The sequence below is a fragment of the Colius striatus genome, chromosome 16, assembly GCF_028858725.1.
Source record: "Colius striatus isolate bColStr4 chromosome 16, bColStr4.1.hap1, whole genome shotgun sequence".
In the NCBI taxonomy this organism is placed as follows: Eukaryota; Metazoa; Chordata; class Aves; order Coliiformes; family Coliidae; genus Colius; species Colius striatus.
This window is the reverse complement of record NC_084774.1, coordinates 12,298,697-12,317,505: the sequence shown is the minus strand read 5'-3', so window position 1 is coordinate 12,317,505 and position 18,809 is coordinate 12,298,697. Positions and strand designations below refer to the sequence as shown.

Sequence of the window (18,809 nt, the reverse complement as noted above, 5' to 3'; positions counted from 1 at the left end):
TAAGAAGTCCTCACCAAGAGTAACAACTGTGTAAAAAGAAATGCCAGAGGTGCTAAAGTCTTTGCTTAATGTACTCTACTTGGTGCAAAATATCAGGATTATTTAGAAATGTCAAAAAAAACCAAACCAAACAAACAAGACGTTCGTGTGTAACTTCCCATTGTATTTCTGTTCGGCTACCAAGCCCTGCTTTGGAAAAGCTACAATCACATAGTGCTCTCTAGTGGCTGTCAGCCAAAAAACCTCCGCAGGCTGCTATCCCAGGCTAAAACCGCACAAAATAATCAAAATATTCATCTGCCCCTGTAGTCAATCACAACTCGCTGAAAGAACCACGCTACTGACAAAGAGGATCAAACCTAGTACACAGGTAGCCCTGCCTGTTTGCAATGGCTTATAGAAATAGGCTCAAAATATCCTTAGTTATAATTAATCAGAACTGACATTTTGAATGTGAATCAGAAAGTAAAGTCAATTCTGTTTAAATGAGAATAAAATTGGCAGTTTAGTATATCTCCAGACCTGTTGACTCCGCATGTTTAACACCGAGGAGCAGTGACTAAAGGCACAGGGGCAGGGAACATGTTGCAATGAAAAAGGTAGCAGTTACATTCCTTCTCTTCCCTTGCTGAGTGTGATCACATTCCTGCACGTTTAATAAATTGATGTGAAGCTGCTTCAACAACAAAATTTATCATCTTATTCAGATACAGGAGTTGGTCAGTAGCTATGAGGAGAGTTGAGCTCAGGGTTTGTAAAATTATCTGTTAAGAAATTATCAAGTCTTGGAAGGGAGAAGGCACTTGTGTTTGTGTCAGCCTTCTGTACTGACACAAGTCTTGTTCTTTGTTAGAGACTGAATTCTGTAACACAAATGCAAATATACAAATAGTCTCAATTATTTTTAAGCACAACACTAAAACATAAAAACACATGACTTCTACTACCAGAGCTGAACTTAACCTTGTGACCAAAAATAAAAGAAAATCAAGGAAGACTCCAATGTGATTTCTTTCTAATATATAAAATGGTATTTTCTTAACCTTTCAGACAGCTTTTCTCTATGTCTTTTTTAAACTATGCTTTATTTCTACTTTTGTACCACACTGTAAGATTTGTAACATAATTAAAATATGTGAAAAATCCAATATCACTGCTAGATAGTTAAGAGTTTGATTACGTCTGCCAGTACTTCCCAGCCTCCATCATCATAATAATACAATATTTTGGGAAATTCCTAGATACTAATGCAGGGGAGAGTTGCTTCTATCCTAGATAACTTTCTCCAGACCTCTGAAGTTCTGCTATGTAACAGACAAGAGACTTATCTCGTGCCTGTATTAACTGACACATTTCTGTAACCACTGACTTGTTAACACTGCTGTTGTAAAACATCTTACTAAAGATAAATTATACTTCAATAGTTGTTACTTCAGATGTATAAATAAGGGCTAGATGGCAAAATTACCCTTTAAAATAATGACCCAATTGCCATGGCTTTCTGGTAGGCACACCTCTATTTTCCCTTATACAACACTGTTTCATAAGTGTGTTGTCTCAGCTACATCAGATATTTATTCAGCCAAAGAAAGCACAGTTTGCTCAGTGTAAAGCCACTACTGGATGTTTGCAGTATCATCTATTAGCTCCATGATTTCCTTCACTGCACAAAGGATTGCAGACTGACAATTATAATTAAATAGAGCTCCTTATGGTCTTTAGAGCAGAACTGCATATTACACTGGATAGGAAAATGCAGGTTAAAATGGACCAAACCTGGTCCTAGTAACTGTGTTCTACGGAGTTGGAAAAATCTCTGTAAACAATATTTATATGATGTTTGCATTGTGCAGAATATGTAAGCTGTGACATTTTTATGCTGTCAGACAGACCTCTATTTGGGAAATCCATCAAGAAGTCCCCAAGAAAATTTAAGCAGCATGTATTGCATCTTTCAGATCCACATATATAGCACCTTGGCAAACAGAAAAAAAGATTCATTTTGACAGCTTTAGTTCATAATGCACTGATAAACAGAAATTTTCTCAGAGCCACAAAGGCAGAGGAAAAAGGAGATAAAACAATATAATTAATGACTTCTGAATTGTTTTTGAAGAAGAAAACCTACTGGCATCTTCCCTGAGTGATCTATTTAAACTTATTTCTACTTAATTCTTTTTGGGGAAAAAACCCCAAAATATCACCAGCAAAAAAACCCCCGTTTGCTGGTTCACTAAGCAGGAATGTAATTACCTAATCATAAATGCTATATGAGTCATACAATCTCTTAGCTGTATGGACATGTACATCCAATACACATACCTACAGATGACTAAGGTTTTGTTTGGATATTAAGAAAAATGTAATCACTGAAAGGGTTGTCAAGCATTGGAACTGCTGAGGGAAGGAGTTGAGTCACTGCCTCTAAAGGTATTTAAAAGACATGTAGATGTGGTGCTTAAGGACATGCTTTAGTGATAGACTTGGCAGTAATGGGTTTATGGTTGGACTTGATCATCCTAAAGATCTTTCGTAACTTAAATGACTCTACAGATGAGAGACACATACTGGGGACAACCTCTAAGTGAAAACAAGATGACTCTTTCCATTGGCTTCAAAGGAGACGGGATCAAGCTCTAAATCCCATTCCACATTCCAGCTTGCCCATGTCTATGTTTTTAGTACCATTTCTGGTGCTGTTTCTAGTATAAACTAGCATGCTTTCCCATTGGCCTAACACTGCTGTACATTTGCACAGTATGTGATGTACAACCCAAACACATAAACTCTTTCAATATTTACAAACATATAACTGTCAGTCATGCAGCTCATATTATGTGGATATATATTCCCCATTGCTCTGGCTTCACAGTAGATTATGTCAATGGTTCTGAAACACTGGAAGCAGCTGGTGCTGTTATTCTTGCAGTGTACAAGTTCAGAGCCACATCCAATGTCCCTCAAATACATCGGTAGTAATTCCTTAAATCCACTCCTCACTACAGCATTTCAGTGTCTCCCAAATTTGTTGGTGAGCGATGAGACTGCTTTGTTAGAATGTCACTTTCAGCATAATGACACGATAAGAGGACTTTGCCAACAAAATCCCCATAAAGCATTCTTGCAAAACACACCTTGCTGAGTTCAAAATTTGCAACCCTGTCAGTTGTGCTGATGTAGCTCTTCATTTGACCATACAGAAAATCTGATCACTGACAGAGGTCAGGTTAGAAGCAGCACTTAAAAAAGGGATCGGTTTTTAACCTTCATCTTTTCACTGATTCAATTTATACTACAGTCCCACAACTACACTGGCACAACTGATGTAGACAGCAAACTAAAATGTACACAAGCAGGCTGAAGTAAAACTTCTGAAATCAAATTACTGTTGAAGTCACCATATCATATAACTGTACTCTCAGACTCCCGTATTTTAACAGATGCAGTAATCCTAGTGAAGAAAGACTCTCGCCTTTTAAATAGTAATTAACTCATACATGCTCATAAATTCTGCTTTGGAATTTGGTTCTTTAATAAGTTTATCAGAAATAGTGTTTCTAAAATCCTACTTGCACTTTTATTCCAATGTGGTTCTTGGCCTAGAAAGGGGCTTTGTAACAACCACATCAGCTTTGACCTCACAGGTAAGATCTGCATTTTAATTTTTGAATAAAGATGTTAAAGGATTTGCATCCAAAAAATACCTGAGATCAGAGCTGCATAGTCTCAAAGTGTTCACATGATTACAGTCCACTAAAAAGGTATTTTACAATAGAAATGTAGTACAGAAACATCATGATTAAATTGATTTTGCTTATAATAATATCATAGTCTCCAGCTTTGAAATTATAGAACAGAAGATCTGTCTAATTCTGTCTTGGGCTAACTTTTCAGGTTAAAAGTTTACATTAGAACTGATCCTAGAAAAACAATCACTATTTCTGTCCATCAAATAGCTCATCTTCTAAATTGCTAAGAAACCTGCCCTTCCAAAATTTGCAGCAAGATGGCATATGTGCCATTAAGAAACAGCATACTAAACTGCAGTACAGTGGATGAGCAGATTGGTTTAAGATTGCTGGCTGTAATGGCAACATACACAACTGTCAAAAAAAAGATATGTAAAAAATGAAAAAAAAAGGGCTTAGTTTTTACTGAAGAATGACTTAGAAAGATTGACATCTGCAAAGGAGCAGAAACACAACCTCCACAGCAATAATCTTACTGCATAATTGTATTTGCCTAAATGAGGATGCAAACCACTACTTAAATCCCTACTTCATCTCTTAGAAAGCAGTAACTTTACTATGTAGGAATGGTATTTGGTCCTAATTTTCCTTAAAATTCATGGAATTTATTTGTAGCTGAACTGCTTCCCTTCTCAATTCTTGCTTCAGGAATTGGTGAGCAGTTAATTGGATGGAACTGTCCCCAGGTTTACTCTAGCCTGGGTACATATAAAACTCGGTAACACACAAAAGCACTCAGAGAATTAAGAATATGTACCATGAAGTGAGCATTGTGTTCCTTCCTGGGAAAGCTCAAACAGCAAAAATTTCAGTCTCTATAGTCCATTTTGCATGCTGCAGCTCCACTGACTCTTGTGCTACATAGCGCCCAAGAATCAGAATTGGAACCGATAGCATGACTTCTGGGGAGTCATGCAACTCATAACTTCAGTCTCAAAACAGATACTGTGCTGCTGACTTGGACCTCGCTTATTATGAGTTCTAATCACTTTAATCTTATATTCGCTTATCTTCAGCTGCTGGTCAACTCTAGACTTCCTGTATTCCCTCCCATGAAGACAAGCTCAAGTTAGCTCCTAATTATACGAGGTTGTGTCTCCTGCGAGATGTTCATAAATCCTGATTATTATGGTCTTTGCTAGATTTCAGGTGCCCAAGAACTGCAAATGGTAATCTGCTGAGGGAAGCTCTGTCACTAATTCCATGTATCCCTGGCCCTCAAGATATTTTAACTCTTCAACTGCAAAATCAGTGTGTGAAATGCCAAAGTCTTGTGTTACACAAGAAATTAAATTGTTATGCAGGTAGCATCAAAATGCCATTGAATTAAATGTTGAAACTTACACTAACATGAGTAGAATCAGTATTCTGTCCTGCAACTCTACGTTGCAGATTCCTCAGCTCTCATCCAATTAACACAGAACATCAACTTTCTCTTTCTGCTTCTGCTGACAACTGAATGATCTTTGCCATTTGAATTAATTTGAAAAAATTATACATCAAAGTTATTTTAGATTCGGTCACAACAAAATGAGTTCTGAATCAGAATATACTGTCTGAATAAGATACATAATTAAGGACATCTCTGATAAGGGTACAAGTTATCCAAACCTATCTCTGAAAAAATTAGCTATGTTGGTTCTAAAATATAAACACTTCAACAGCAAAGCATAAGCAAAACTTGGCTTTTTATTTTTCATATATATTTCCTAATAGAATTTAAGGACTCAAAATAGTTATTTTAAAAGTCTACCTGTTCTCTAAGCTATTTGCCACGTGCAAAGAGAAAGCAATCTTCACTACCATAATTACAATGTATTTGTCTCCTTTGCACTGTGCTCCTGCATCACCCCCTGAGATTCAAGATTCATTGATGTGAGTGAGATTTATGGACAGCATAGGAGCTGCAGCAGTCTGCATACTGCATGTACTCCAGCAACATTGCACATGTTGATTTTATTGAAATATGCTGATATAAAAAAAAAATCACATAATGTACTAAATGTCGGGGTGTTATTTGAAATACATGTGTACATATGATTTACTGAGATGTTCATTGTTTCATATAGTCTAAAGAGTCTTTCTGATCTGTAATAAAGACAATGTAAATAAAAAAAACCTGTATTGCAACTGTGAACCAACGTAAGTGATGCAAGTGTTAATTTCTAGCACCTATGTAAACACAGTTTCATGCTTTCTCTAATAGTATTGGGGAACACATTGCAGCTTAGAAGTAAGCCTTCCATATTACAACTGCTTCCCAAGCATGTGACCTCTTGTTCTTGAGACAAACTGATCAGAATGACTTAGAACAGACTTTCATAAGCAGGTGGCAAGCAGACATTTGTTTATAATCCAAAAATCAATTAGTAGCAGATGCCAAGTTTTAGCTATGTGTAAACTTCCTCCACTTAGTACACCAAGCCAAATAGCTTCCATACTTTTTCTCTTTTTCAATGCATTCAAGTGATTTCAAAACATAAATAAAGGAAAGAAAATAATATACATAAGAAAAGCTAACAAACAGAATCAATCATTGGAAATATTGTGTCAACGAAGAGCTCAGGTACTTCAGGCATGGTATGCTGAGAACTGGTGAAGGAAAGAAAAAGCTTCTTAACATACTGTAACCAGGCAGAATGAGGAAAGGAGTTAAACAGAACAGCCAGATAACAGCTATCTGCCACAGTGCCTATTAATGCCCACAACAGTTTCAGGATCACAGCTGTAGAAGCACAAAATGAAGAATGGTGATTTTCCTAATGAAGACTCAATTGGATGCAAATCATTCCTGTTTTCTCTTTGCTAGACACGAGTGAGGAAAGTGACTGGCAAGCTGTCCCCAACGCCATGCTGACGCTCATTTCACTACTGCTGCCAGGCCTGGACCTAGGAATACTTGGGCAAGCTAAATCAGTGACAAACCCTTCACTAGTATGTGTTGCCTGTTTTTAGTGTGAAGAAAAGTCATAGTTTTTTACAAAATTCAGTTAAGACAGAAACCAGATTTTCATGTGTGGCTTGTTAGTAAGCAAAGGGCTAAACATGAAATAAAACACTGTCCAGCTGTTTGGAAGTCATCGGGAAAGCAGCTTCCCCTCCTCCCCTTATTAAATAAGGAGGGTGAAGGTCTTTAAGCTGTCCACATATTAACTATCAATATTTTTACAGTGTTACGGGCTCATAAAATGTTTTCATAAAATGAGGTTCCCGATTCTACGGAGCAAAAGTTAAACTCCAAAGTCAAGTACCTGCCAAACTGAGATTAATCCCAGTTAAACCCGGCGGGGTTTAGGCAGGGGCCAGCCCCGGGGTTCCTGGGTGGGGCTTTCCTCAGCCTCCGCCCCACGGGATGCCTGTGGCAAACCCCACGGACAGCGCCAGCCTTTCAGCGGGATGCGTTAGACCCTGTTAAAAGCGTAAAGAGGAAGCAGGGAAGGAATCCCGCCCTCCGGCCACGTACCTCCGCAGGAGCCTTGCTCGCCGCACCGCTCGCCCCGGGCTGCGGGAAGCGCTCTGAGGGGAAGGCTCTCCGCGCGCGCCAGCGGCCGTTAGGAGCAGCGCGCGGCGCCACCTGCCGCTCGCGCCGGGTGCGCGGGGCCGCCCCTCAGAACCGCGCTGTGCCGGGGGGCAAAGGGACGTTGCAGACCCCCTGGATGAGTGCCTGTGTGACCGACTCGTAACTGGTCCTGCTCTGGCAGGGACGTTGGACTGGATGACCTTTCGAGGTCCCTTCCAACCCTTAAGATTCTGTGATTCCTTTAAGCCATTTCTGTTATCCCGAAGTCTAAAACTTGCACCAAATGTGGCAAGAAATACTTCACTGGATTTTCCCATATTAATTACTAGAGCTTGCAGGGTCTCAGTTCTCATCTCCCAACTCTGCAGTTTTTCATAGTTCTGGATATCTGAGACCATGGAGTACTTTGAGGATGAAAGAATAATAAGGAAATTCCAGCCATATGCCTTCTTAAGAGAAAACTGTACCTGTAAAAAAGAGAAAGCTTTATATACAAGAATATTTATTTCTCACAAGGCAATGTAGAAAGGAGGAAGATCTGGACCTGCTATGGAAGTTGTATAAACACCCCTTTTTCTCAAAGATATTGTACAACCAATACTTACATGGCACATCAGCTCTAGCCTTGTTGGCTTTGACAGCACTCCACTGTCTTCCACACGCAGCTGCCTTTCCCTTGCTTATTACCCACAATTATGCACAGTAATCACATCCCTGTAACTCTGTTAGCCCTATCATGTCACACATGTGAATTCCCTCCCCATAAACTGATATGTTGCTGTTGCTATTATAAACTGCATAATTTGGAATAATTGACATAAGAGTAGATGTTCCCATTGTCATTGCACCGTGACCTAGAAGGACTTGTGTGGGTAGAGCTGTTTGTCAAGAAAGCAGGCAACTGAGCCTTCTGTTTTCCTTCACATTTTTCTTTGCCTCTCCCTTTCTTGTTCCTTCACTTAAAATATGACAGAGCAAGCACTAGAGCTGTAAGAGGAAGTAAACATGAATATCAGACGGGTGATTCCTAGAATAGCTCTTGAGTATCAGAGATATTAAATGTGAATGGGTACATGAAGCCACCAATAAACAAGTTCCTGATACTTATTTATTTTTAATTTTCCTTCTGTAGTAGCAACTACATCATCACACTTTGGAGAAGATATCTTTCAAATCTTTGTACTTACGAAGCTGTGACTGCCAGATGATACTTCTATCTAGTGACGTGCATTTATTTTCTTGACAAATAAAGGCTCAAAACAGGCCCCATGTCCTGTTTATCAAGAAAACATCTGAGGGGGAAAAAATCACAAAGTAAATGGAGACAAGAGCCTTTTGAGCATGGGAATGCTCATCTTTATTGTTACTGTAAGCACAGTGAACCACAACAAGCTGGCATAAAAATATATTAAAAAAAATAGGTTAAGGTTCATAAGCAACAGAACAAATACTTTCTGTTGCTGCTTCTAGGAAAACTGCTCTGAGCTAGGCTATTTATCTCTTGATCATCAAAACAATTTTAACATGAAAGCTGATATTGTCAATCCAAATGTATCCTGAACTCATTCTTCTAAAAAACAGGGCAGAAAGAAAGATGAGTTATGCTCAGAGATCACATACTGGCTTTGGATTCATGAAAATGAGGTTGTTTAATATTCTGCTGATTCGAGAAAAACAACACTGACATGACTCACCTCTTTTCTTTCTCCTCAGAGAATCATTCCTTTCTAACACAAATTAGGATTTCTCTTTATATCGTTAGGTCATGAAACAGGAGTTCAGTTGTCTATCAAACAGGAAGCAGAGTAATCAAGTCATGCATACCATCTATAGAATTACATGTTAAATATTTTTATCAAAAGAAGGCCTATCAAATGGACATGCATTGGTTTGGTTGTGGAATATGCATCATGCCTTTTATTTTCTTCTTCTTTTCTTTGTGTAGATATTTCATTTTAAGAAGTATTTTTTTTTCTGCAACTGAAAGGATGCAAATTGCAGAAATATCTGCCACTATCCTAGAAAAACCTCATCATAAATGTCAAAGGTTAGTAGTCCTAAGAGAGAAATAAATATATCAGCTCATTGTACTTTCTGGGAGAATGTTGCAAACTTGTTTACCACAAGACTGCTATAGTGAAAAAATAGAGACAAAATTTCATCTCTAAAATCTGTCAAACCTATACCTGGTATCTTACAATAAGAACTCTGTCAGCTTCATTTGCAAATGCTGATCCTAAGATATCTCCTAGGAGGTATGTGCATTCCTTCCACACTAGCTCCATACAAAGACAAAAGTAACGTTTAATGCATGCTCCTCAGAACCATCCCTCTATAACTACTGAGGGGAGAATGCACAGGATCCCAATAAGTGCTGACTAAGCATTCTCTAGGACTTCACTAGGAGAGAGATTAAAAAGCATCCGTGGCTAATACAGGTCAAGACTCCAACCAGATGTGACCCTGAGTACTTGCAAGCAGCCCCTCTACCGGCACCCACCGTATGATAGGAAGGAATCACCTTTCACTTATGGAAAAATTCCATTAAAACTGTTACTGCCTCTAAAAAAAAATCCCGGACCAAACCACCCCGTCCAAGTCGAAACACTCCATGTCCCATCGGTCACCGTGTGACATCTGTCTTAGCCACCAGACTCCCGCAGCTTAAGGGGTGACAGAGGGCGCGTCCCACCGGGGAGGAACCGGCGCCTTCTGATGTGAGGGGAAACGACAATCCCTGCTCCTGGACACTCTCGTTCAGACCCGGACGGGGGACAAGTGGCGGACACCGATTCCCGGGGCGGCGGCTGCTTCCACCCGCGGGCGCTGCGAGGGACAGGACCGGCGGCGCGGGGTACCGGCGGTGCCCTCGCTCCGCATCCTACGGGCGGGACGGGAAGCGAAGGGAAGGGACGGGAGGGGGAGGCCCCTCCCCATGCCCCTGGTCGGGGTGCACCCCCGAAGCCGCGCGCACCTGCGGCGGCCCCCGCCTTTGTGCAGTGCAGGTGCAGCGCCCGCCCCCCCCCGCCGTGACGTCACGGGTACTCGCGGGGCACCATGGGAGAATCCCAATGTTTTCCAACGGATGCGCTCAGCAGCGCGGTGGCTTGAGGCGACTCCGGGAGCGACGCTCGGGAGGGCGTCCCGGGAGGGGCCGTCTCGGGAGGGGCGGTGGGAGGCCGGGCCATTGGCCCGCGCTCCGGCTCTTCCTCACCCCGCCAGGCAGCATGGCCCACCTCCCTGAGGTGCCCGAAGCTGCCCCCTGAGTGCCCGGGGCCGGCGGAGCGCCCCGCCGCAGCCTGCCCACGGCACCGGGGAAGATGCTTTCGCGGCAGGTCCTGCCCGGCTGACGCTCCGCCGCCGCACCCCCGTCCCCATTGTCCCCCGGCCGCCTCCGGCTCCATGCGCGCCTCCTCCTCCCCCCGCCTCTGAGCTTCCCGCCCTCCACCTCATGGCTGCATCGGAAGAAGGGACCGGCTGTTTTCTACCGCGAGGCAGGTCGCAGAGCGACCCCAACATCCTCACCGACCCCGCGGGCCCCGGCACCGGGGAGCACCCAGGTAACGGCCCCGCTCTTCCCCGCCAGCGCTGGGGCGGGCGGGCAGGGGCGCGCCGGGATCGTCCACCAATTTGTAGCAACGCTTATCCGCCGCGGCCGGGCGGGGAATTGGGAACACGCTTTCTGCAGTAAGTGCTGAAATGATGCAGCGGCTTATCCCCAAATAGGATTACAACGGAGCTCTTCCCGCTGCTTTGCAAACCGCAGCCTTCGGCCGCGAAGTGAGCGGGCGGGGGGCGCGGCCGGCGGCGGGCAGCGGGCGGGGTCGGCGGGGCGGCCGCCGGCGGTGCCCCCGCCCCGGGCAGCGCGCCGCCGGTTAACGCGCCCCGGGCTTCGCACCGAGCGCACGCATTTAGTTTCCTGAGGTGGGGGGAATGGAGTCTAATAAAGCAGGCTGTTTGCGTGGGGTCACCATGGAGACAAGAGGAAGCAGAGTAATAATTAAACGCTTTCTCTTCACAAGAAAGTAATTTTCACTTCATAGGGAGAAGCGTAATCTTCTTAGCGAGTGTAGGCACAGAGGGTGATGCTGGGGGTACACAGCCGAGTCCATAGTATATAAATAGAATATTGTGATCTGATTTGTTTTTTCTTTAACAATGGATAATGGTGTTTTCAGCTTAACTTCACTTTGAGGACTAATTCTAAATGTTTGATGGTGGTGACTCAGTGATTTCAGATTGTCAGAGTCAAAGCAGTGATGACCCACTGGGGAAAAAAAAAAAGAACAAATAACTACATCACTTTGATGTGATTATGTGGACAGGCACAACAAAAAGCTATAAGCAAAGGTTAAGGCCTAGTTTACTCATTTTATCTGAATAGATGGCCGTACAAGAACTAGAAGGTTTCTTTATGAAAAAACGAGTCATCAAAACAGCATAAGACAATGCGGTGTTGATCGTCACTGCCCATTACACTGAACTCTAAAACCTAGAGAGGGATTTGGGCTTGAGTCACTGTTGGCCTGGAAGAGATAGTCCCTGAATGCAATTTGGAATGAACTTTAGTTCCATCCCCTTTCAGATTACTGAGTAAATAAAACATCCTAGTTTCTTGTCATACACCTGCTATACTGCTTCCTTCTGAGCCAATAAGGATAATAATATTGTAACTATTTTAAGTTCTTCTATTTATTTGTCTTATCAAGCAATTCTGAGCACCTTGCTCTGGAGTGAAATATAAGTTAAATTAAAGCAAACAATAGATAATCTATCTCTGATGCCCAACTGTTCCGATAACCTAAGTGAAGGGAACAAAGGACTCGTCTAACATGAACTGCTCGACTCACTCCCAAAGGGGCAATCTTGACTGAAAGAGGAATGTATGTTTCTGCCATTTGATTTCTGGAAGCAGAAGTGTCTAATGAAAGGAAAGCATATGCAATCTTGGTTTTGATTCCTCTGTATTATTTTCTGCTAATTAATGCTTGTGGCCTTTGTGAAATACACAACAAAGCAAGCACAAAACATGTCTGACAAATAGACAAAGATATAAACATTATTATGATTTTTGTAAGGAAAAAGAACTATCAATACTAAGTAGCATTTTTCCCCCTAATACAGACTTCATCAGATAAGACAGTGTTCCAATTCATGGCAGAAGCTATACTAACACACAAGAAAAGATGTCTTATGGTATTGTGTTATACATACACTATTTGGAGAAACAAAAGGTGATCAATACATATGGGTTTTGTCCAGGTATAAATAGTTAGTAGTAGTTAGGACATTTGGTAAGCTTTTCAGATCTTAAATTTGTTTATCAAATAGTTTTGAACATCTGTACACTTCAAAATAACAATAAAATAAACATAAGTGAGAAGTTAAATAATATTTTACTCCACCATGGTGTGAGTGGTCACTTTCTATGAGCAATTTCATACAACAGTCTACTTAAAAATCTGAAACATGATTTATACTGTTATCAATATGCTAGGTGACATGACTCTAATTTATTGTATTTGATTATTCGGGAAAATAATTCTATCATTAGAATAACAACATAACCACTGCAAGTCAAAAGAAAGTCTTAGAAGCGCTAAATGAAACACACAAAGTTTGTGTATGTACCCTGCTCACTGACAAACCATGTAGAGAAGTTACTCTGAACATATATGATTCTTTGTTAATTTAAAATATAAAGATTCTTTGTTAATTTAAATACTTGAATTTAAAATTAAGTTTCACTAACATTCAAGGCATGCATTTAAATTTTTCAGACAGATAAGCCAATAACAAAATATAGATATGACTGAAGGATCACTACAAAAACATTCTGCTTTTATATGGCATTTGAACGATACTATATTCCTACTGGAGATGCAATGTTGTTTTGCAACATTTTCTTGAATGCATGATGTGGTCAAGGATTATTCTGCACCAATTCATTCAGCTATACCTACTATAAGCAAGTATATCAAGGTATAAAATGTAATAGATGAAGCCAGCCTATATTCTGAAGGTTTTTATTCTGTTATGTGGGTTTGTTTAAAGACATAATTTATATTCCTCTTCTTGACCTATACAGTTACAGTATTTTGTTTTTAGCCCAGCTTTATACAATAAATTTCAGTCTTAGCTGAGGACATAGAGGTGGCAGCATATAGCTTTTAATGTATTTACTGAAGAAAACTCTCTGATGCAATACTTTTTTCTCTCTTTAAATGCCAGCTTAAGAGTAGCATTGACCATACGCAATATGGTTACAAGACTTCCTGGCTGTCTTGCACAAGTTCAGAATCTTCTATCACTGGACCATATAATCTTGTTTTAGCTGACAATGAGTAATGTAGACATCAGATTCAAGGAACCTGAGCTGAACAGACTGCAGATGACAAAGTGTTAGTTCACCTCCCTAGTGCTTTCATTTGCACTTGTTTTAATGAACTATTGCTTGAGGTCAAATCTTAAAGGGAGTTTGCCATGTGAGAACAAAACTGAACTTTGTTTTCTGGGGATTTCTGTTTGTTTGTTTGTTTCTTTAAAGAGGACTCCTTCCAGCATGAGCAGTGAATAACTAAGTAACTGGCTGGTTCAAATAGTATTAGATGTTGATTTTTAAGACATTCTGGACACTAGCAATCCTGGCTAATGCCAGCAAAAGCTGCAACTAATTCAAGCCTTGAACAATCAGGACTTCATAATAAAGTTTCTTATCCAATGTGCTTTTCTTCACAAAGCATTCACTGTAGAAATTTTATAACCTTGGTTTACTAGAAGAGATATAATCTTTACAGACTACAATTAATTTCATGTCATATAAAAAACTTAAAAATTGACACATGGCACTATGATCTTAATAAATGTTCCTGTAGTAGATAAGATAAAAAAGATGTTCAGTAGACTAGATGCAGTTAATAGCGATTTATTCTAAAACAGAGATACAAATTCACTGATTTAGATCATTTACATGTGACTTCAATTAAAGAGCATCTCCTCTCAGTGATCAACTATGACATCACAGTCATGGTCTGAGAAGAAAATACAGACTTCAGTTGTCTGTGCAGGCTTTACTGACAAACAAATAATTTCCTCTGGCATTTAAATGGTGCACACAGTTCCTATTGGTAGTGTAGAGAATGCTAGGAATAGTATAAGAAAGAGAAGAAGGAATGAATGTTTCTTTGTTTTAATTGAATCAGTTATTTTTTCCTTCAAGATAAAATAATGCATTTTAGCCTGTCATTTAAGTGAACTATTTTATGGCCATTGAGCAATATTTTATGATAATGACTATTGTACAGTGAACACTAGACTTCATGTTTTAGTCTTTAGTTAAGCACACTGTCACACTGAATGAGCAAGCCTTAAAAAAGAATATGTTCTGGAATTGGGAAACATATCAAAATACTCCTGTCTTGCTTAACTATAACTGTCTCTAGACAGTGCTGTTTTTAAGAAAGTGAATTTAATTTTTCTTATTGTGCCATGACTGAACAGCAGATTCACAGGAGACGAATCACAATTAACACAACTTTCATCTGAAAATCCTCACAGGAAAGAGTTCTAAAACCAGTAGCGTGCCTCCTTGCTGCTATTAAGATGGCTGTTCAAAGTCCCATTGTTTTCATTGAGTTTGAGAGAAGGCCAGAATATCCAATTTGATTGTAAATCTGAGATTAGATCTGAGCTGAAAAAATACTCTAGAAAAGATCATGTCTTGCCATAACTTCATGGGAAATGTTTTGAGGCAGTTGAAGTTTAAAAATAATAAAATACTAGTTAAGTCCTCATTAAAAAAAAAAAAAATGATGGGAGATGATTTTGATGGCAAAAGACAGCAATCACTTAAAAAATAATGCGAAGAGGGGTTTCATTAATTTCAGAGATCATGTTTTTTTCCTTTTCTCTTTCACCTCATCTGTCTTTCCAGGAAAGGATCAAGAGAGAAAGGAGGGCAGGTGTATGAAATTCAGAACAGGTTTCAGTATCACCATTTATTTGAGAGACAGTTGCAGGAAACCAAATCATTGCTCTCATTAAATCCTTCCAGCAGTCACAGGGCATAGAAAAGATTGACAATCTCATTTGATTTGTAGTCATAAAAACTAAGGCTCTACAGACCGAAGAAGAGCACACCATGTCAAAACTCTGAGGAGATTACAGACAACCATGACAATGTGTGAATATGTCCCTTAATTTTGGGGTAATCCATTTTCATTTCAATAAGTATACATTGGTGCCATCACGTTTTACTCTATGCTGTTACTTTTCCTACCTGTCACTGCGCAATTAAAGAGTGCTTTTTCAGGACTGACATTACTGGGTTCTTCAGCAGACCTTGCCAGTAGTCCAACCTGCCTTCCTTCTCCAGTGTAGGATCTGTACCAAGGCAAAGAGCTTCTGTGGTGCAAGCAGTAGTGTTAGTTGACGTTAGTAGCTATATTAACAGCTAAGAGAAGAACTGAAGTGTTAACATCTCTTTTACATTGTGTCTTTGGGCTGAAGGATGACCTGTAACCCAGCAAAGCCTCACAGGTAATATAAGGACATCAACCGTCTAAGTAATGCCTAGGGAAAGTCATGACAATAAAACATCAAGTTTAGAAATACTCTAACTAGGGCTTTTTTTCCCTTTCTGTTTTAAAGCTGTAACCTAGCTCAAATAGGCTGCCACTGCCTTCATAAGCCTGTCATTTTCAGTGGTAAATTGCATGAACTATAGCATTAAAAGCAGCAGGGATGACATTGCACACTGCAAACAATGCAGAATTGGTGTTTTTTTTTTAAATATCAATACCTAAATAATGCATTTGCATCTTATTGACAGTGTTTTTAGGTCTTAAGTATACAACTGTCAAAACAAACTTTATGAGTGCAAAAAGGCTTTTTCAGAGTTGCAGCATCTCGTACGTCACACAGAGCAGTATTCCAGGTCTCTCAGCTAGTCTTTACAAAGGACGTTTCCATTTCCTTCCTTAACTCTTCAGATGTTTTCATGTGTCCTAAAAGAACTATCACAGATTAGAAAAAGAAGATTCTGACTCAAGATTCTCAAATGCAGATGTCTTGTCTGAGAAATGTTTGAAACAATGCATGATTGTGCCAGTTACTGTGCAGCATATAAAGAAAAACTGTTCCTACCTTAAGTAATCTGCAATTTAATTTGAAAAAGAAAACAGAGAAAACCCAAGTGCTTCTTATATGTTACATATGAGGAACTGAGCTGTAATTAATTGCTTTCTCTGTATTTCTGTAAGAAGCCAGTGGCACCACTGGAAGTTGACTCTGGATTTTGTAAGGCTCATATTGTTTCAATTAATAGGAAGAAAAGGGAAAACATGGGCTTTTGGTGAAAGATGGACAAGGGTTTCTCATTACTTTTTAGTACTCTTCCTTCCTCTCTGCAGCTAAATTACCTTCTAATGATATTTTCTGATATGAAGTAGAGGTAATTGAAACTTAACAAGGAAAAGTTAAATCAGAAAATATTTATTTGAACACATCTTCCCACCCAGCTTTGGGTGGTAAGTTTTAGTGATGACACCAGTTTCAGTAAGGACTTGAAGAAAAAAAAGAGATGGTTAGACAAGCATCACTCTCCTAAATTAGGCAGAATGGGCACTTGAGCAGAATGGAAACGGTTCAGTCAACCAGCTAGTCTATGGAATACTGAAACCCTGTCTTATCTTTCTTTACGTTATAGCTTTATTTTAAAACAAAAGTAAACTCCAAATTTGATTTTATACCTTAAGTACTCAGACTTAATTTGCACGCACAATAATTTGCGTACACAATTAGTTGCTTCTCTGTGTAAATAAGATAAACTCATATGTCTGCCAAATAATAAGAAACCCCTTCACACTTTAGCTATGAATGAAGATGATTTAAGGTTGTTCAGTCAGTTGTTTGCACCTCACTGAACATATATTGATCACATAAAGCTTGGAGTCATGTTTATCTAACTGTTTCTTTCAGTGGGTAGTTAAGTAACAGTATTAATCTTTCACAATCTATATAGTTTTGCAACTCTTGTTTCAAGACTGCCCAATTTGTAAGATTATGGCATTATGTAACCAAATTTGTGGCTTTGTGTTTTTTAAATTCAATACATAGAATTAATTACCCTGTCTTCTCTAAGCAGGTCAGATCTATAAATATCAAAGAGTAAGTGGAGCTAAACATGATACCTTCATTTTGCTTCTAAATGTAGCCAGAGTTTGTATGCAAATACAATGGATTCTTTGTGCACATTAAATCCCATGCTTTTGTTTGAAATTCAAGTTGATTTATGGTCTAATATGTACACAATTTATACATGCCCTAGAGAGAACATCATGTAACTACTTGACGCAGGTCAATAATTTCATGCTCAAGTCTGCATAAATATTTCAGTAAGATGATCTTAACCAAAGGATATCTTATCTTGCTTTCTGTAGTGCAGAAATACCCTGGAATCACATGCTTGATGTTTACAGACCAGTGATTATATGTAAAGAAAGGCATGGCCATATGCATAAAGCACTTTATGACTGTTGCATAAAATTAAGAGATAGTTCATGTGTTAGCTTTTTTATTTGATTTTTTTTTATCCTTCTTTAAACAGTTCTGTTGCTGCATAACCCCCAATTGGATATAGATCACTATTACACCAAACTAGTGAAGCCTTCAACCTTCCCTGGAGGCCACATAGTCTTCTACATGCCTTGCCCAAATTGATCCATTGTGAATGTTTGTCACTTTCATTTGATTGCTCACAGAAGTCTGCATTTTACCTCTTAACTAAATGGCCTGGACCAAGACTTGTTTTTTCAGCCTTACGAGAACAAAAGAAGCGCTCTACTGGGCCAGAACCCTATTTTCAGATACAGCAATTCAGATTAACTTCAGCTAAAGTGTTTACTTCCATAATAGTAGCTCATTTGACTCTGCTCTATGTTACAATACTTAGAAGCAGAAAATAAGTACTCAGAATACTAACTGTGCAGAGAATACTCTAGAAAAAGAAAATGGAGCCTAATCTTGCATTCATATGAACTCTCCACTTGGTCATAATGAGTTTTAAATTTCTTGTTTAACTCAAGAAAATCAATGGAAACATCAGAATTGAGATAAACTACATATATCACTTCAAATTTCACATACAAGATACTTAGCTCTAGAGAACCTAACAATCTGTAACATTTCTTCCTGCAAGTGAGCAACACAAATCAACTTACTGTCATCTGGGAATCTCCTACATTTCGGAATGTAACAGAGGTACTGTTTTGCGGTAAACTCCTGATACTAATTCAGAATTGAATGGCATGATACAGAAAATGTACATCCTCACATCCTCACTAAAACCAGGACTCTTTTCTGAGATAAGCAAATATCAGCCATTGCCTGAGGCTAGTTTACTTGAGCCCTTGTGGTAGTGGGTAGCTTAACAGATGACATGATGCTGCATATTTTCTTAAGGCAAACATAGGGTATGTGAATGACAGTTGTCAAGATAGATAGCAAATGGACTTCTTAGTGTTATGGTGAACATTTTATGT

At 39.6% G+C, this 18,809-nt stretch overlaps 1 protein-coding gene across 1 annotated transcript in view; it reads left to right on the top strand.

The window, feature by feature from the left end:
• Positions 1 to 10,720: 10,720 nt before the first annotated feature.
• The window catches only part of PHACTR3 (phosphatase and actin regulator 3), a 101,389-nt gene continuing 93,300 nt past the window's right edge, over positions 10,721 to 18,809 (top strand). The window contains exon 1 of the mRNA XM_062009452.1: positions 10,721 to 10,829. Within this exon, the coding sequence (XP_061865436.1) occupies positions 10,721 to 10,829 (109 nt within the window). The remainder of the gene's footprint in view (positions 10,830 to 18,809) is intronic.